Genomic DNA, 18,716 nt, shown 5'->3' with positions numbered 1-18,716 from the left:
TCTGTGGGTGGGTGGGTGTGGGTGGGTGGGTGGGTGTGGGTGTCTGTGGGTGGGTGGGTGTGTGGGTGGGTGTGGGTGTCTGTGGGTGTGGGTGGGTGGGTGTGGGTGGGTGGGTGGGTGTGGGTGTCTGTGGGTGGGTGGGTGTGGGTGGGTGTGGGTGGGTGTGGGTGGGTGGGTGTGGGTGGGTGGGTGGGTGGGTGTGGGTGTCTGTGGGTGTGGGTGGGTGGGTGTGGGTGGGTGGGTGGGTGGGTGTGGGTGTCTGTGGGTGTGGGTGGGTGGGTGGGTGGGTGGGTGGGTGTGGGTGTCTGTGGGTGTGGGTGGGTGGGTGTGGGTGGGTGGGTGGGTGGGTGTGGGTGTCTGTGGGTGTGGGTGGGTGTGGGTGGGTGGGTGGGTGGGTGTGGGTGTCTGTGGGTGGGTGGGTGGGTGTGGGTGGGTGGGTGTGGGTGGGTGTGGGTGTCTGTGGGTGGGTGGGTGGGTGGGTGGGTGGGTGTGGGTGTCTGTGGGTGGGTGGGTGGGTGTGGGTGTCTGTGTGTGGGTGGGTGGGTGTGGGTGTGGGTGTCTGTGTGTGGGTGGGTGTGGGTGTGGGTGTCTGTGTGTGGGTGGGTGTGGGTGTGGGTGTCTGGGTGTCTGGGTACAGGACCTCTAAGGGTGGCACAATAAGTGCTGCAGCCCTTAGGGGTCTTCTCTGGTCACAGGACCCTGGGTACCTAGGGTACCATTTACCAGGGGCTGACATGTGGCCAGAGATGCCAATTAGGTTTAGGCTTCAATACAGTTTTAGGGAAGGAACACAGACCCTAGGCACCTGATTGGCAGGAGCCCAGGGCACACTCAGTCAAAGTACATCAGCAATTCAGCAAAATGTGGGGGCATACCATGCAAGAAAGATGGCACTTTCTCACAGTATAGGGCAGCCTGCCTTAAGTATGTCTTACTTAGGCCTCATGCAGTGCTGGGTAGGCGTGGCACACTGGGATGTGTGCCATGTTGACACTTTATTTCTAGCTGCAGCACAACACGCAGGCTGCAATGGCAGGGGGGCATGTTTGTGGCGAGAGGTCTCTGAGAGTGGCATAATACATTCTGCAGCACTGTGACGCCTTTCCCTGGCTACCATGCCTTTGGTACCATAGGTACCCTTTACAAGGGACTTACAGGTAGGCCAGAGTTGTGCCAATTGTGGACACAATGGTACTGTTTAGGGAAAGAAGCAAAAAGAACTATTGATGGACAGAATGCAGAACAATGTCATACATTCACCCCAGTACAGAGATCTGGGCCTAAATCCATTGTTTTTTTGCTCACCATGCCATTCCAGTTTGAACTCAGCCATATGCAAATCAGTCTTGACCCTGTGCCCTATGGGAACAGTCTAGCCCGAACTGCGAGGCCAGGTCCTCCCTGGACTGGAAACGAGCATCCTAGGACCGGTTTCGGGGTTTCACCCCTCTTCAGCCAGGATAGCTTGATTCCAGTGGCATGGAGAGCACGGGACTCACGTCTGAGCATACCCGTCCCACTCGGGGTTGCTGTTTAGGGAAAGAATACAGGCCCTGGGACCCTGATTTGCAGGGACCCATGGCACACTCCATCAAATTGCTTCAGGTATCTGGCAGAAAGAAAGAGGGCAACCACGCAGAAAGGGCACTTTCCTACAGGGTCACTACCACACCTCTAGTTTTCACAAAGTGCTTAGCAGTAGTCACAGCATATACAAGACAACACGTTCATGTATTCCCATACCTAGACAATTGGCTTATCAAAGCCACCACCCATCAACAATGTCAACAACACATCCAGTTGACAGGGGATCTGCTTCACAGTTTAAGGTTCACAATCAATGTCCTTAAATCTCACCTTCAACCTCTTCACCTTCAACCATACTTAGGAGCAATCCTCAACACACAGATGGGCTTAGCTTAAACCGATCCCGCTCAAATACAAACTTTTCATAAATTCGACCTCAAATGCAGCCAAACAAAAAAACTCACAGTTCGGACTTACATGCGTTTACTAGGAATGATGGTGTCTTGTATTGCCATAGTTCCTCGTGCAAGACTACACATGTACCCACTTCAGCTGTGTCTGTCTCACCAGTGGTCTGTCGCAGTGTCACCTCCAAGATCTAGTGTTGACACACCCCTACACTCACCGCTCTCGGCAGTGGTGGAGCTCTAGCAATATATTGAAAGGGCACCTTTCTTAGACCCTGTGCCTCACATCATTTTAACCAGATGCTTCAGAGATGGGTTGGGGAGCGCACCTACAAGACTTGACAATACAAGGTCTGTGGAATGACAAGCATCAATCTCTACACATCAACTACTTGGAACTTCAGGCAGTCTTCCAAGCACTAAAAGCTTTCCCTCCTCATCTATTCCGCATAATTGTCCTAGTCTGGATGGACAATATGACAGCCATGCACTATCTACAAAAACAGGAGGGGGACACATTCCTCTCAGCTTTCACACCTCGCTCAGACCGTGTAGATCTGGGCTCGTCACCATCGCATTGATCTGTTGGCGGAATATCTGTCTGGGAGGGACAATTTTCTTGCAGACCTGCTCAGCAGGACACATCAACAGTCCCACGAGTGGGAACTCACTCACAAGTCCTCCTTTCTTAATTTCAGAAGTGGGGGTTTCCACAAATCGACCTGTTAACCACAGTCGAAAATGCTAAATGCCCAGACTTCTCCTCCAGGTGCCCACACCCGCTATCCAAGGGCAATGCACTATCGATGAGTTGGTCAGGAATATTTGCCTATGCTTTTCCACCTCACCCTCTCGGTCTTCTGATTCAGAAACTCCGGCATTCTTCTCTCACCATGATCTTTGCAGCTCCTACCTGTGCACGTCCACTGTGGTTCACAACACTTCTAAATCGCTCAGTAGTCCCACACGAGTAGCTCCCCAAGAGGCCAGACCGTCTCACCCAGGATCAAAGACCAATCGGACATCCAGACCCCAAAATGCTCAACCTAGAGATCTAGCTCCTGAAGTTAGGTAGATTGGTTACTTAAACTCACCACCAGAATGTATGGACATCCTTAAGCAAGCATGCAGACCCATAGCTAGAGCCTGTTATGCTGCAAAATGTAAACTTTTTGTTTCCTATTGCCAACCTAAACAAATTAATCCTTTGAAGGCCACAGTGCAGGACTTTATTTGCTACCTGCTTCATTGACAAAAATCCAATTTAACATACTTCTATTTCATTACATCTTGCCGCAATAATTGCTTTTCTCCAAAATAGACCGCATCTATCCCTCTTCAAAATACCAGTCATTAAAGTGTTCATGAAAGGACTCAGAGTAATTCCACCTTCGCTTTCTTTTGGACCCTCTTGGAACCTCAATATTGCACTTTCCAGACTCCCTTTGTTCCTCTTCACTAATGCCCCCTTCAATTTCTTTCATGGAAAGTAGCATTTTTGGTTGCCATTACCTCACTCGGGTGTCTTGTGCGCTCCAGGCATTAACATTAGAAGAACTTTACTTTCAAATACATAAAGATAAACTGGTTCGCCGTATTAATCCAAATTCCTATCTAAAGTAGCCTCACTTTTTTATCTCATCCAATACATTGAGCTTCTAGTTTATTTTCCCCAAACCGGATTCTGTAGTGTTTAGAGCTCTTCATACTCTCGATGTAAAAAGAGCTATCATTCAAACCTGCCACATTAAAGCCAAAAGACCTTTCCAGAGCTCATTCCACTCATAAAAGGGAGCAACTATGGCTTTTTATTTTTTAGGAAATATTCCCATAGTGGACCGTTTTAAAGCAGCTATATGGTCTATACCACGCACATTTATCAAACACTATTGTGTGAATGTTTTAGCATGCCAACAACCCTTCTTTTCCTCAGCAGTACCTCTGCGTGTCGATAGGTGGCGTCGGGTGACTTCACGTTCGTCGTTGGCGTCCTGGTCGCTGGAATGATGTCGCAGTATCTTCTTAGATGCCACTCTAGCGCTTACGTCAGTTCTTTCTATATTTCTTCGACAGCCAGCGCAAATCAGGAGAGAGCGGTCCCTCGAGTCACTTTTTGACTCCTTTTTTGTGACTTTTGTCGATATCTTTTTTGAGTCGATCGACTCCTGGTGCACTGAGGGATGTCACGTCGGACCGGCTTCAAGGCTTTTGACGCTTGTTACAAATTGATGTTGGTCACGGACCTGCACCTCATGTGCCTTTGGTACCTGGAGCGCGACCACGACCCGAAGTCGTGCTCAGACTGCTGGGCCATGAACCCGAAATCTTTGCAGGAGCAGTCCCGAAAGGTTCTCGAGGCCCGGCAGTCCGCTCCCCGCTGTTCGAGGTCCTGGTTGAGAGGGAGGTCGCGGGACCGGTCTCGGAGCCACCACCACCACTCGTCATCAAAGTCTTCGTCTTCGGGTAAGTCGAAGCACAAGAAAAAGGCGAAAAAGCATCACCACTCTTCATGTTCTCCTTGTCCGTCGTCTGACGTGATGCGGCAGGTAGTCGTCCAGCTCTGCCGGCGTAGTCTGTTGGGTCGACTCTGGCCTTTCCTCCCTGACCCAGAGCGACCCCTGCCCAGCTTCGAAACTTTTACAAAGCCTTACATTCTATCTATTGGCAACCCAACTCCGGCGGGCCCCGCGGACTCGGTTGGGGGCTCTATGACTGCTGCTTCGGCGCCGCAGGGCCCCCAAGGATCTAGGCCTGGATCTGGATCAGCACCGGTCGAGCTCGTGATGCCTCCTCTTGCACCGAATCCAGTGACGACACCCCTGCCGCCTTCGACGCCAGTTGTGTCCTCAGACTGCGTCGAACCCGGCCTCCCCCTCGATGAGGGTACGGAGCCGGACCGACGCCATTCGATGTCGGTACCAGCGCGGATCGGTATTTTGCGCCCCTGTTCGCTTCTGATGTATCCTACCGCCCTGAGTGGCTCACAGGAAAGGGTGAGAAGGACTGGGAGGGGTCTGTGGACCTCCTTGCAGACCAGTTGGCGGAACTGAACTGGAGAGTGGAGTTGGGTGAGGCCAGTGGTCTGGATACCTCCCCAGACCTTGGCATGCTATCTCCCCTTACCGTGGCTACGGAGGAGGGTGCATTGTACGCAGTGGTGTTGAGTAGGGCAGCCCAGGCCCTAAACCTCGAGCTTCCTACGGTGGCGGTCAAGACTAACCTCCTGACAGAGGTACTTCAACCTCCTCTGAGCCCTTGCTGCCGTTCAATGAGGCCTTACGGACATCCTTTTGGGCACTTAGTCCAAGCCAAACACAGGCGCTCCTGTGGACCGAGCTGAGTGGTCGCTCCCCTGCTGCTGAGGTATCGTCTGTGCAGCGCTTACGCTCTAACCTGGACTGCGATTAATAATTACAGCCTGCTGTATGCTCTTATTGCCGCTGCGTGCTGGAACTGCCGCTTTGCCCATTTTTGATTGCTGAATTTACCGATTTGCCCATTTGCAGTGCGATACTGCTAGCGTGACTCTGTTGCATATTTTGTTTTCATCTCGCCGCTTTAACTCATTTGCATTTTGTTCCGTAGCGTGACCCTGTTGTAGTATTTGCGTTTCCCCCTAGCGCTCCTGCCGCCCTGACCCCTCCACCTCCATTTTGTTGTTGTTGTCGTCCTCCTTTGCCCGCCCCGCCTCCCAGCTGAAGCGCCCTCGCCCCTCCCCCCCACCATCCATTTATGGCCAATGCCCCCACGCGCAGCATCCACGCCGAAGGTGCGCCAAAGGTAAGCCCGTCTACGCCCGTCCGCGCCTGGACCGCGCCCAGTGCCAGACCCCCTGCCCCTCGCGCTACCCAGCCCTCCCGCATTACCTACGATGCCACCACCCTCCTAGCCCTTAACCCCGGTCGCGCCCCCAACTGCGTCCAAGCCGCTCCTGGACACACCCATGGCCCTTTCTCATGCCACTCCTGCAAATTCATCGGTACCGACAACATCTCTGCTACGACCACACCACAGATTCCCGACCCCAACCACCTACAATGCATCCTTCTCAACACCCGATCGGTCCACAGGCATGCCATTGACCTTTGGAATCTACTTGACACCATTTCTCCGGACATCGCCTTCCTTACGGAAACATGGATGAATGCTTCCTCCGCACCAGACATCACCATTGCCATCCCTGAAGACTATAAGATCACCCGCAAAGACCGTACCAGCCACACAGGAGGAGGAATCGCTATCGTCCACAAGAAATCTATCCGCATCTCAACCAGCTCTGACGTCAATCTCGCCAACTCCGAACATCTTCACTTCCAGATCCACATCGACCCCAAAACAACACTGAGGCACTCTCCTCTACAGACCTCCAGGACCTCGCGCAAAATTCAGTGAAGACATCACGGACTTCATCACCCCACACGCGCTCCCCTCCAAAGATTACATCCTTCTGGGAGACCTCAACTTTCACCTTGAAAAGACCAACGACCGCAACACCACCACCCTCTTGGACAACCTCGCCAACCTCGGACTTAAACAACTAGTCACTTCCCCCACCCACATCGCAGGTCACACACTCGACCCCATCTTCACATCCAGCAATCATGTCTCCTTCAGCCACACTACGGATCTCCTCTGGACCGACCACAGCTGCGTTCACTTCATCTACAACAAGCCGAAACCCTTCAACCACTCCCAACCTACCCTGCAAAGAAACTGGAACAAAATCACCACAGACCAAATCTCCGCATCGCTCCTTCGAAACTCCCCAGCCCTCTCTTCTAACGCCAACGAAGCCGCCGCCAACCTCACCCTATGGTTATCCAACACCGCCGACACCTTAGCTCCACTGAAAAAACGTCAAAGCAAACCTGGCAGCAAGAAAGCCTCATGGTTCAACGATGATCTCAAGAAGTCCAAGAAACTCTGCCGCTCCCTTGAAAAGGCCTGGAAAAAAGACCCAACCACCAGCACCAAGGACGCCTTCAAAAGCGCCACCCGCACTCACCACCAACTGATCCGAAAAGCCAAGAAAACAGCATTCAAGGATCGACTTGACAACAACGCCCACAACAGCAAGGAACTTTTCAACATCGTCAAGGAATTTTCCAATCCCTCGGCCAACTCCAACGACATCACCCCCTCTCAAACCCTCTGCGACTCCCTAGCCTCTTTTTTCCACAACAAGATTGCAGACATCCACAACAGCTTTGACAACCAACCCGGAAACCAACCCACCCTACCATCTGCTGACCATCTTCCCCCCGTGAACACCCTCAACGCTTGGAACCCAATCTCCGCTGATGACACCATCCGCCTGATGAATTCCATCCACTCAGGATCCCCCACAGACCCATGCCCTCACCACATCTTCAACAAAGCAGACTCCGTCATAGCACCGCACCTCCGAAACGTCATCAACTGCTCCTTCAACTCTGCTACCTTCCCAGAAGACTGGAAACACGCTGAACTCACCGCCCTCCTGAAAAAACCAACAGCGGACCCCACCGAACTCAAAAATTACCGCCCCATCTCGCTTCTTCCATTCCCGGCCAAAGTCATCGAGAAAGCCGTCAACAACCAGCTCGCCGCTTTCCTCGAAGCCAACAAATCCCTCGACCCCTCACAATCTGGCTTCCGAGCAAAACACAGCACTGAGACCGCCCTCATCGCAGCAACAGACGACATTCGAACTCTACTGGACAATGGAGACACAGTCGCCCTCATCCTCCTCGACCTCTCTGCAGCATTCGATACAGTCTGCCACAGCACCCTTCTACAACGCCTCAATAACATCGGAATCCAAGGAAAAGCACTTGAATGGATCACCTCGTTCCTCACCGGAAGAACCCAGAGAGTCCGCCTTCCTCCATTCAAGTCCGAGGCCTCTGAAGTCATCTGCGGCGTACCTCAAGGATCCTCACTCAGTCCCACCCTCTTCAACGTATACATGAGACCCCTCGCGGCCATCGCACGCCAACACAACCTCAACATCATCTCCTACGCGGACGACACTCAACTAATCCTCTCTCTCACCAATGACCCCAGCACCGCCAAAACTAACCTACACGATGGAATGAAAGAAGTTGCCGAATGGATGAAACAAAGCCGTCTGAAACTGAACTCAGACAAAACAGAAGTCCTCATCTTAGGTACTTCCCCCTCTGCATGGGACGACTCCTGGTGGCCGGAAGCCCTCGGAAAAGCACCCATCCCGACAGACCACGCACGGAACCTTGGCATCATCCTGGATTCTTCACTCTCAATGAACAGACAAGTCAGCGCCGTATCCTCTTCCTGCTTCAACATTCTTCGCATGCTCAGAAAAACATTTCGCTGGATCCCCTCCGAAACCAGGAAAACAGTCACCCACGCTCTGGTCACGAGCCGACTGGACTACGGAAACACCCTCTACGCGGGTACTACCGCAAAACTCCAGAAGAAACTCCAACGAATCCAAAACTCATCAGCCAGGCTCATATTAGACATCCCACGCAACGAACACATCTCTGGTCACCTTAAAGACCTCCACTGGCTACCCGTCAATAAGAGGATCACTTTCCGACTGCTTACCCACGCACACAAATCACTCTACGACATCGGACCAGATTGCCTCAACTCTCGACTGTCCTTCTACACCCCCTCCCGCCAACTACGGTCTTCCAGCCAAGCCCTCGCCACTGTACCTCGCATCAACAAGACCACCATGGGAGGCAGATCCTTTTCATACCTGGCTGCTAAAACATGGAACTCACTCCCCGCTTACCTTCGCCTCACCCAGAACCACCTAGCGTTCAGAAAGCAGCTTAAAACGTGGATATTTGACAAATAATCCTCCTCCCCTTCCTAAGCGCCTTGAAACCCTCTGGGTATGTAGTGCGCTATACAAATTTTATGACTTGACTTGACATTGCCCGATGCCACCGCCCGTCTCCGGGCGACCCCATTTTCCTCTCTTCCCATCCTTCCCCTGAAAGCGTGGTAGTCCAAGCCTCAAGGTCCAAGGGCGCATTCCCTACCGCACCATCTGCTAGGGAATCCAAGAAGCTGGACCACACTGGGAAGATGTTTTCTTCCTCCAGCTTGTGACTGCAGTCGGTGAACACCACATGTCTATTGGGTCGTTTCCCACTCTGTGTGGCACACGGTTGCGCAGGTGCTGCCACAATGCCTGGAGGAGGTCCGGGCGGTGCTCTCCCGTGTTGTTGCCGAAGGGAGAGACACATCGAAGTTCACCATCCGGTGTGAGCTGGAAACTGCCGACTCACTGAGCAGGAAGATTTCCACGTCGGTAGCATTGAGACGCTATACCTGGTTGAGGTCCACTGGCTTCTCGGGGAATGTCCAATCAACACTTTTGGACATGCCCTTTGATGGCCATCGCCTGTTTGGCGACAAGGCAGACAACGCGCTCACGTGCTTTAACAGCCAGATACTTAGGCCTTGTTTCCCCTCCTGCCCAGTGCAGTCTGCTTTTCGCCCCTTTTGTGGCTACTGAAGGGGTGCCCCGCCACGTTCTGCTCAGAGTCACAGGCCTGCGCAAGCTGTCCAGCCTCTGCTTGGCCGAGGACGTGGATCCCACCGTCGTGGATCAGGGGGCCAGCTGGCGGGCCAGTCCACCAGCGCCCTCTCTGCAGCAGCCTCCAAACCCTCCTAGTCCAACGTTTCAGGTCCATCACTTGCCAGTGGGCGGCAGAATTCGCCATCACCTCCCCCACTGGCTCAACATTACGTCGGACTGGTGGGTTTTGCAGATATTCCCAAGGGGCTCCTCCCTCCTCTTCAAGACTACCCCTCCATCCTTGCCACCTCAATTCCATCGCATGTCGGAGGATCATCTGGCCCTTCTCCAACAGGAAATCACACCTCTGTCCTCTTCTTCTGCCTCTATTTCTAATTTCCAGTCCACTATGATTTTCATCAGGGACTGGATGGATTTCAACCACCTGAAACTCAACCCTGATAAGACCGAGTTGGTGTTGACGGGTGGTTGTTCCAGTCCCTGGTCTTCACTCTTTTGGCCCCCTTCCCTTGGTCCCTCTCCGGTCCCCTCTACTTCGGTCAAAACCCTTGGTATTAAACTCAACTCTCACCTTACCCTTCACTCCCAGGTTAGTTTTGTGGTTTCTTCCTCTTTTCTGTCTCTTCGCACCATCCGCAGGGTCTCTCGATTTTTCACCTTTGAGGCCTTGAAGTTGATCGTCCTTGCGATGGTCATCTCCCGCCTGGATTATGGCAACGCCCTATATGCAGGTATACCTGCATATAGTCTCAGGCGGTTGCAGATGATCCAAAACCAGGCGGCTCGGCTGGTCTTTAACCTTCCTAAACCCTCACATGTCACCCCCCTTCTGAAACTTTTACATTGGCTTCCGGTTCGGGAACGTATCCAATTCAAGCTTGCATCTATCACTTACCAGGCTCGATTGGGTACGGCCCCTGCATTCATTTCTTCGGAGATTATCCCCTACTTGCCAACTAGGGAGCTCCGATCTTCTTCCCAATCCCTCCTGATAGTTCCCCGGTTTCGCCGGAAAAAGTGGGGGGGCTCAAAATTTGCGACCCTTGCCCCAACCCTTTGGAACTCATTACCCCTTGATCTCAGATCCCTAACCCCATATTCCCAGTTTCGAAAGAAACTTAAAGCCTACTTCTTCAGCAAAATTTTCATTTAATCCTCTGTTACCCGTCCTCCCTTCCTTGCCTATTGAGGAGATCTGCCAGTTACAGCGCCATGAAACCGCTGGTGTAAGAGCGCTATATAAGAATTTTTAAACTCAAACTCAAACTCAAACTTAAACCTCTCTTGGCCAAGAGAGCCATGAGCGCATTCCTGGCCCAGAAGTCGGTCGTGGTTGTTATTCCCCCTACTTTCTGGTGTCCAAGAAGGACAAGGGCCTGAGTCCTATTTTGAATCTCAGGGACGTCAACTGCTTCCTCCGGAAGTAGAAGTTCGAGATGTTGACACTGGCTCAGGTCATATCTGTTCTCGAGCCTGTTGAATGGATGGTAGCCTAGGACTTGCAGGATGCTTATTTTCCCATCCCCGTCCTAATGGCCCACCAGCCTTACCTGTGGTTCACAGTAGGCAACGAGCACTTTCAGTTTACAGTGCTCCCCTTTGGCCTTGGGCCTTTCCAGTGCCCTTCGGGTGATGGCGGTGGTCGCAGCTCATCTGCGCAGATCAGGGGTTCCAGTCTTCCCCTATCTCGACGACTAACTGTTAAAGGGGGGATCGCCCCAGGCTGTTGTCACCCACCTCCAGACTACGGCCAACTTCCTGCATTCGCTGGGGTTCACCGTCAATGTGCCGAAGTCACACCTGATACCGTCTCAGAAGCTCCTTTTAATCATAGCCGTTCTGGACACAGCGCAGTTTCGGGTTTATCCTCCTGAGCAGCGAGTCTGGGATATTCGGGCTATGATTCCGATCTTTCAGCCTCTATCCCGGGTTTCGGTCAGAATGATCCTTAGGCTACTGGGCTCCATGGCCATCCTGCTGGTGGACTATGCCAGGTGGCATATGCGGGCTCTACAGTGGGACCTGAAGTTCCAGTGGGAACAGCATCAAGGGAATCTTTCCGATTGTGTCCAGATCTCGGAGGGCACTGCACACCAGTTGCAGTGGTGGCTAACGAACCGAGATTGGGTCAACGGCAGATCCCTCTCCCTTCCCCAACCAGAGTTCACAGTGGTGACAGATGCGTCACTGCTGGGGTGGGGTGGCCACATGGGAGAGGCGGAGTTCAGAGGCTTCTGGTGTCCGGCGGAGTCCGGGCTCCATATCAACCTTTTGGAGCTTCAGGCGATTCGTCTTGCACTAAAAGCATTCCTTCCCTCTGTCCAGGGAAGAGAGGTGCACGTGTTCACGGACAACACCACCGCCATGTGGTACTGCAACAAACAGGACAGGGTCGTGGATCGTATGTCGAGAGGCTCTCCGCGTCTGGACATGGCTGGAACATCAGGGCATATCTCCGGTGCTTCAACACCTGGCAGGTTCTCTGAAAGCTAGGGTGGACAAACTCAGCCACAGGTGCATGATGGATCATGAATTGCGTCTTCACTCGGAGGTGGTGCAAGGTCTCTTTCAGCAGTGGGGAGAGCCTTGGTTAGATCTAGTCGCCACCGAAGAGAAGGCGCAATTTTAGCAGTTCTGTTCATTGGAATTTCCAATAAGGTACTCGCTAGGCGAAGCTTTTCGTCTCGAGTGGAGTTGCGGTCTTCTATACACCTCTCCGCCTATGCCACTTCTGCCCAGAGTGCTGAAGAAGATCAAGCGCGACTGGGCCAAAGTCATTCTTGTGGCTCCGGATTGGGCGAGAGGAGTCTGGTATCCGGAGCTGTTACACATGGCCATCGATCGTCTGATCAGACTGCCTCTACGGGAGGATCTTCTGTCGCAGCAGTCGTGGACGGTCCTCCACCCGAACATGTCCAGCCTCCACCTCCATGCTTGGAGATTGAGTGGCAGCAGTTGACAGTTTTCGAACTTCCTCCCAAAGTCTGTAATGTTTTCTTCGCAGCCAGGCAGCCCTCCACTAAAACGGTATACGCCTGTAGATGGAACAAATTTGTGGCATGGTGCACAGCAAAGGCTGTGGATCCCCTTTCTGACCCCCTTTCAGAGGTTCTCATCTTCATTCTTTATTTGGCCCAGCAGGGCTCTGTTCTGGGCACTACCAAAGGCTATCTTTCAGCCATTTCGTCCTTCCTTCGCCTGCCTGACTAGCCTTCTCCTTTCAAGTCCCTTATTGTAAATCGCTTCCTTAAGGGCATTGGTCACTTGTTTCCTCCTACTCCTTTCGTGATGCCCATGTGGGACTTGAACCTCGTTCTTACTTATTTGATGTGTGCTCCTTTCGAGCTGCTACATAACTGTCCTTTCAGACTTTTGACCCTCAAAACTGCCTTTCTGGTTGCCATCACCTCTGCTCGCAGGTTGAGTGAGCTATAGGCCCTTTCTTCTCAGCCTCCTTTCCTGGCTGTTCATTCGGACAAGGTTGTCCTCCGCACTAGGCCTTCTTTCCTTCCCAAAGTAGTTACCTCTTTCCATATAGGACAGACCATTACTTTGCCCACCTTCTTTCTGCCTCCACATCTTTCTGAAGAAGAAAAGGGCTGCACCGCCTGGATCCAAAACTTGCGCTTTCCTTCTATCTGGATCGCACAAAACAATTCCAGGTGGATGACCAGCTCTTTGTAGGTTATGTGGGTGCCAAGAAAGGTTGGGCCATGCAAAAGCGAACCATCTCCGGATGGGTCGTTCTTTGCATTAAAATCTGCTACTCCTTAGCGAAAAAGGAACCTCCAGTTGGGTTGCGTACCCATTCCAGCAGGGCGACGGCAGCCTCTACTGCTTTAGTACATGGAGTCCCCCTTCTTGACAGCTGCCAGGTAGCTACGTAGGCTTTACTGTACGTGTTTTTCAAACACTATTGCCTGGACAGCCAAGTTCAGAGGGACGGCTTCTTTGGTCGTTCAGTTCTCCAGGACTTTCTGGTGTGAACTTGGTTCGCAGACCCACGACTGGGGTTGGTATTGCTGGGGTATCTATTCTAAGGTGAGGAATCCATAACTGTCTCTTTCAGATGAACAATTACTTACCTTCGGTAATGATATATCTGTAAGAGACATAGGTTAGTTATATATTCCTCACCGCCCCACCCATCCTCCCCGTTCTGTCAACTGATTTCTAAGGTAAGGGACTCCCCTTTCAGGGCCCTAGTTTTTGTGCACCAGTAGTCAGTGTCTTGCATGGCTCTGCGCTTCTGGCGTGGAATGTCGTGTAAAGAACTGACGTCAGCGCGCGATGGTAATTAGATACCGCAACTTCATTCTGGCGACCAAGACGCCAACAATGAACGCAGAGTTAACCGATGCCACCTATCGACGCACAGAGGTACTGCTGAGGAAATAATTCTCCGGATCCAGCCTGGGGGTAATTCTAAGGTGAGGAATCCATAACTAACCTATGTCTCTTACAGATATATCGTTACCGAAGGTAAGTAACTTGTTCGTCTGTGCCCATGGGCAATATCGCAGAGAGGAGGAGTCACTCTACCTCTTCACTTGAAAGACTTATTCGAAGTAAAACAACTTGCACAGCTCTGAACCCAACGCTGGATGACAGGTGTGTTCAGAGCATGTGAATCTCCAACACTACATGCCACAAACAGTTGCTTACAGGGTAACATAATCCTTTTCATCCTGATGGTGACCTGACCTGTTTTTTCTTTCCTTCACCTATTGATCTTAACATGCCTTTATTTTCCCTGCCCCTCGATCTCCGATCTCCCTCTCGTTCCCAAGTCCCACGCTGGTACATCTTGTTGCCAACCAAGCAAAGTCTTGAATTTACATGTGTATTCACGATATGAATATTTAATGCCATGTGTATGATACATTATGCAACACTTGTTTTCGCAGGTGATCACAAAATCAGAATTAATTGAGTATTACGACGTCAGTGGATGCTATATTTTGCGCCCGTGGGCTTTTGCAATCTGGGAATCTATCAAGAATTTCTTTGACGAAGAAATCAAAAAGCTTGGGGTGGAAAACTGCTATTTCCCAATGTTTGTGTCGCAGGCTGCACTGGAAAAAGAAAAGAGTCACATTGCTGATTTTGCTCCAGAGGTAAGGCTGAAGCCCTGCAGTGGTTTTATACAGCTGTTAGTGTGATATGTTTGTAAAATAGTAGATTGACTTAAATATGTCTTTACATATTTAGCTGTACACAAGTGTGGTAAGCATTGAGGAAATGGCTTACACCATGCCCATGCAGGGTCCGAAATCCCAGCTGTATACACCAAATACAGTCGTATGCAGGTCTCTATAATCTGCTAGATATGCAATGTCCCTAAGAGCCAAGCCCTCCATATATCGTTTCTGGATAAACTTGGTACAATATTCCATGTCCCACAGAACATACTTTAAACTATAATCAAACAATTTAAACATTTAGTTGCGCTTCTTAGGGGTAAGGTATGTTTGATGGGGATAATTATATTGTATACATTTGAGGCTGCTGTTATGGGAGACCACCTGCAGGTATTCCAACATTCTTACCTAGTCATGGTCCGACATGTTTTGCCCCTAACTCCCCTGCCCACCCAGAACATGTAGCAGTTTCCTGCCAATCATACTAATAGTGCCATAAAACCACATTACTAAATGCCTCCCGTCTCCCATGGACATGATTAGCTGAAGAACCACACACGTCTGTGGTTCATCTGCGCCTTTGTCCCAGGGTGCCATGAACATCCAGACAAGTGCTTCATAATTGAGAAACTGCCCAGGCATTAACCATAGGCCTCAGTCAGAGTTGCCAACGGTTTCAGAGTGGAAGCCTCATAGCAGCCACCCACTGTAAGCAGCCCCTCCTCTGTCCAAACGACCATTTGAGCTTCCGAAAAGGAAGGGGGGGGGGGTGTCCCTGTGGGGCAAGCCCACCAGGTGGAGGGCCAGGGCATACAGAGGGGAATCTCCTGCTCGCCGCACACAGTGCCACCAACAGCGGTGGACCATGGACAAGAGTTGGCCTACTTGTGCACCTTGGTGGGGTTCCTCCCCAAGTCGCCCCAATTCTGTAAAGTCTGTGCCATCCGGCCACTCGCAATCCACTGCAGCTGGGCAGCTAGATAGTAGGTCTCATAATCTGCCCCCCCTCCAAAATAGGCCTCTTTAGTATGTCCAAGGCCACTCTGTTGCATTTTCCATCCCATCCGTGCCATCTGGCCACTCTATAGCCACTGCAGCTGGGAAGCAAGATAGTAGGTCTCATTATCTGGCCCCCCCCCAGGCCTCCCTCCAAAATAGGCCTCTTTCGTATGTCCGAGGCCACTCTGTTGCATTTTCCATCCCATACAAGTTCTATGTCTAAACCACCCAGCTGGGATTCATACTGGAAGATTAGTGAAGTAATAAAGCGCCCAGAGCAACATAATCATCTTGACAAGTGTGATCCGTGCCATAATGTGGAGCTTCAGCATCCGACAGAAGGCTACGCACCCATGTAAGGAGCGTTAACGCGGGCCCCAGGTGCCCTTCCGGGTATCTTCAATTGTGTATCCCCAGATAATTGAAAGTGTAGGGGCTCACTGGGTATCCAGCCCAAGGGATGCCCCCAAGTCTATCCTTGTTTCAGGGGATTGACAAAATTGATGAAGCGAATTTCCACTCCTTTACCAGACGCACAGCATATTTCCAAATTCTCATCCAAATATAGTTTCCAATTTGTTTCAGGGGAGTCATGCTGACCTGAGCTCTGGCCAAACTCTTAGCAGATGCAACATGTAGGGGACATCAGTCTCTATGTTCGCAACGTATACCAGTAGGTGGTTGGCATACAGGGATATAATGTGTTCATTTTTATCAAGGACAATGCCACTACCTTGACCTCTCTCCCTGCACAGTGCGGGCAAGTGCTTGATGCAAACAGGAGTGGAGACATCAGGCACCCCTGTCTGGAAACCCCAATGAATCTGGTATGAGTCTGAGATGCTGCATCCTGTTCACACATCGGCAGTAGAGTTACTACCACCGTATCCAGGCAAGTCCCAACCCCATTTTAAGCATGACCATGTACGGATATGACTAGTTCACCGTGTCAAATTTATTTTCCAGGTCGACAGACACCAACCCCCATCTGCTCCTCACCTGGCAGATTCAGATCATGCAGGAGTATATTCGACCGGCGCGGGTTCAGGGTGGTATTACGTTGTGGTATAAAGCCACACTGGTCCAAGTGGACCAGTGTGTGCATATGTGGGAGCAGTCTCATTGACCTAATCCTATTCAGGACCTCAAAGTCCATATTAAACACGGATAAAGGTCTATTGGCCGTGACAGGTGCCCACGGTATCTGCCTCTTAGGAAGGGGGACCACCATTACATCCCTGGTGGAGACCGGGAATTCTCTCTTCTCCTGGGCCGTGGTGTAAACAGCAGCCAGCCTCTGCACAAGCACTCCAGCAAAGGTAGAGTAAAATTCCGCTGTTAGTCCATACAGGGCTGGCGTCTTTCCCTGTGCAATATTGCGTATTTCACACTTCATCTTCTGAGGTGTTATTGAGTCCCTGAGCACCTCCCCCTCCTCCTCAGTGAGTCCGCACAGTTGCAGGGGATGGAGGAAGGTGTCAATTGCTTCTTGTGCACCCCCATCCTGCTTCCCGTAAAGTGTCCCATAATAGCCCTAGAAAGCAGTATTAAAGCTCACATGGGTAATTGGAGAGCCCAGAGTTATCAGCCACACCAAGCATGCCAGCAACCGCCCTGCCTTACCCTCACTCTCATGGGCCCTGGCTATATACTCCCTGTACCCATGGGCCCTGGCTGTATACTCCCTGTACCCTTGGCACTGAAGTTTCTCTAAAAGGACACTATACTGTACTCTGGTCTATGGCGGCCGTGGCCCCGTCCCATTCAAGATCAATCTGGTTGTCCAGTTATCGAATAGTATCTTCCAAGCTCGAGGAACACGCCGTTACACTAGGAACCCTTCTCAGGCGACTGCCGAAATCTGAAGTACATGTGAAATATACTACACTTCGCCAACCTTTCAAGACTTGCTTTATTTTCAAGAACAAATACATTGATTTACGCCCTGATGAAGTTCCCCTTGAAGGAATGAAACGCGTTGGCTGACCATCTTTTTACCAACCCAAATCTATTTTGAATTAAAGAGGACATTTAGTTACAACGATTTGGCTTCTTGGACTATCTCATTCGTGCACCCCCTCTCTCATTTGTTTAAGTATCTTCCAAGCTAGTCAAGTCCAATTCAAGGTCTCTCCTGACACCCACCGAGGCATCCAGACAATACCCCTGCACCAACACCTTAAAGGCCTCCCACTCCACAAAACTGTCCAATGCCGTTCCCTGGTTGCACTCAAACTATGCCAATATGGCCATCCCAGTAGGTAGTGTCTTCCACTAGATCCTACCTACTACCCACTAGGGTCTTTAAAATTGCCAAATCCTTTTATTCCTCCCCCCCCCCCCCCCTATTATTATTAAGGATATTCCCCTATGATGTAACTTAATTGCCACATTTTTTAACAACCAAATACAATCCATTTATAAATCGGTCCCCGCAGTACCTTATTCACAGACGGGACTCCCCACATGCTCCGATGCTCATCAGCTAGAATTTATCCCCCTTTTGAATTTGGTCATCCCCCAGAAGACTTAGTCAATTGAAATCTGGAGCTCCTTCGGATGTTGCCCCTCCTATTATTTTAAATCGAGTCTCTCAGACTTTAGCCCCGGTGATTCTTAAAGTAATTAATGCTTCCTTAGAAAAGGGTATAGTACCTCCCTTATGGAAACAGGCTATGGTCAGAGCTCTGTTAAAGAAAGCCCATCTTGACCCAGAGATACTATCCACTTATCTCCCTATTTCGTTGCTTCCTGGTATAGGGAAACTGGCAGAGAAATATGTTAATACCACGATCTCTACATTTCTAGAAAATAATAACTGTTTTCACCCCACTCAAACCGGATTCAGAGCTCAACAGAGTACTGAGACCGCTCTTTTGGTAGTGGTAGAAAGTCTAAGGAAAATCATAGATAGCGGGGGCTGCGCTGCATCAATCATGCTTGATCTCAGCACAGCCTTTGATCTGGTCAACCACCAGCTTCTGATTCAAAGGCTTAGGGAGGTTGGAATTACTGGTCTGGCACTGAAATGGCTGCAATCTTTCCTTGAGGACCGCTCTTTTGTAGTCTTCGAAGAAAATTTTGCTTCTGAGACAATGCCCCTTGGATGTGGGGTTCCTCAGG

The 18,716-nt window shown here is 51.0% G+C and overlaps 1 protein-coding gene across 2 annotated transcripts in view; it reads left to right on the top strand.

Annotated features, from left to right (window-relative positions):
* Positions 1 to 18,716, top strand: part of EPRS1 (glutamyl-prolyl-tRNA synthetase 1) — a 483,086-nt gene that overhangs the window by 302,223 nt on the left and 162,147 nt on the right. For both annotated transcript variants that reach the window (XM_085612943.1, XM_085612942.1), the window contains one exon: positions 14,361 to 14,570. In XM_085612943.1, the coding sequence (XP_085469069.1) occupies positions 14,361 to 14,570 (210 nt within the window). The remainder of the gene's footprint in view (positions 1 to 14,360; positions 14,571 to 18,716) is intronic.

Source organism: Triturus cristatus, chromosome 6 (assembly GCF_964204655.1).
Source record: "Triturus cristatus chromosome 6, aTriCri1.1, whole genome shotgun sequence".
NCBI classification, from domain to species: Eukaryota; Metazoa; Chordata; class Amphibia; order Caudata; family Salamandridae; genus Triturus; species Triturus cristatus.
The sequence above is the reverse complement of the archived record's forward strand: the minus strand, read 5'-3'. Positions and strand labels throughout refer to the sequence as shown.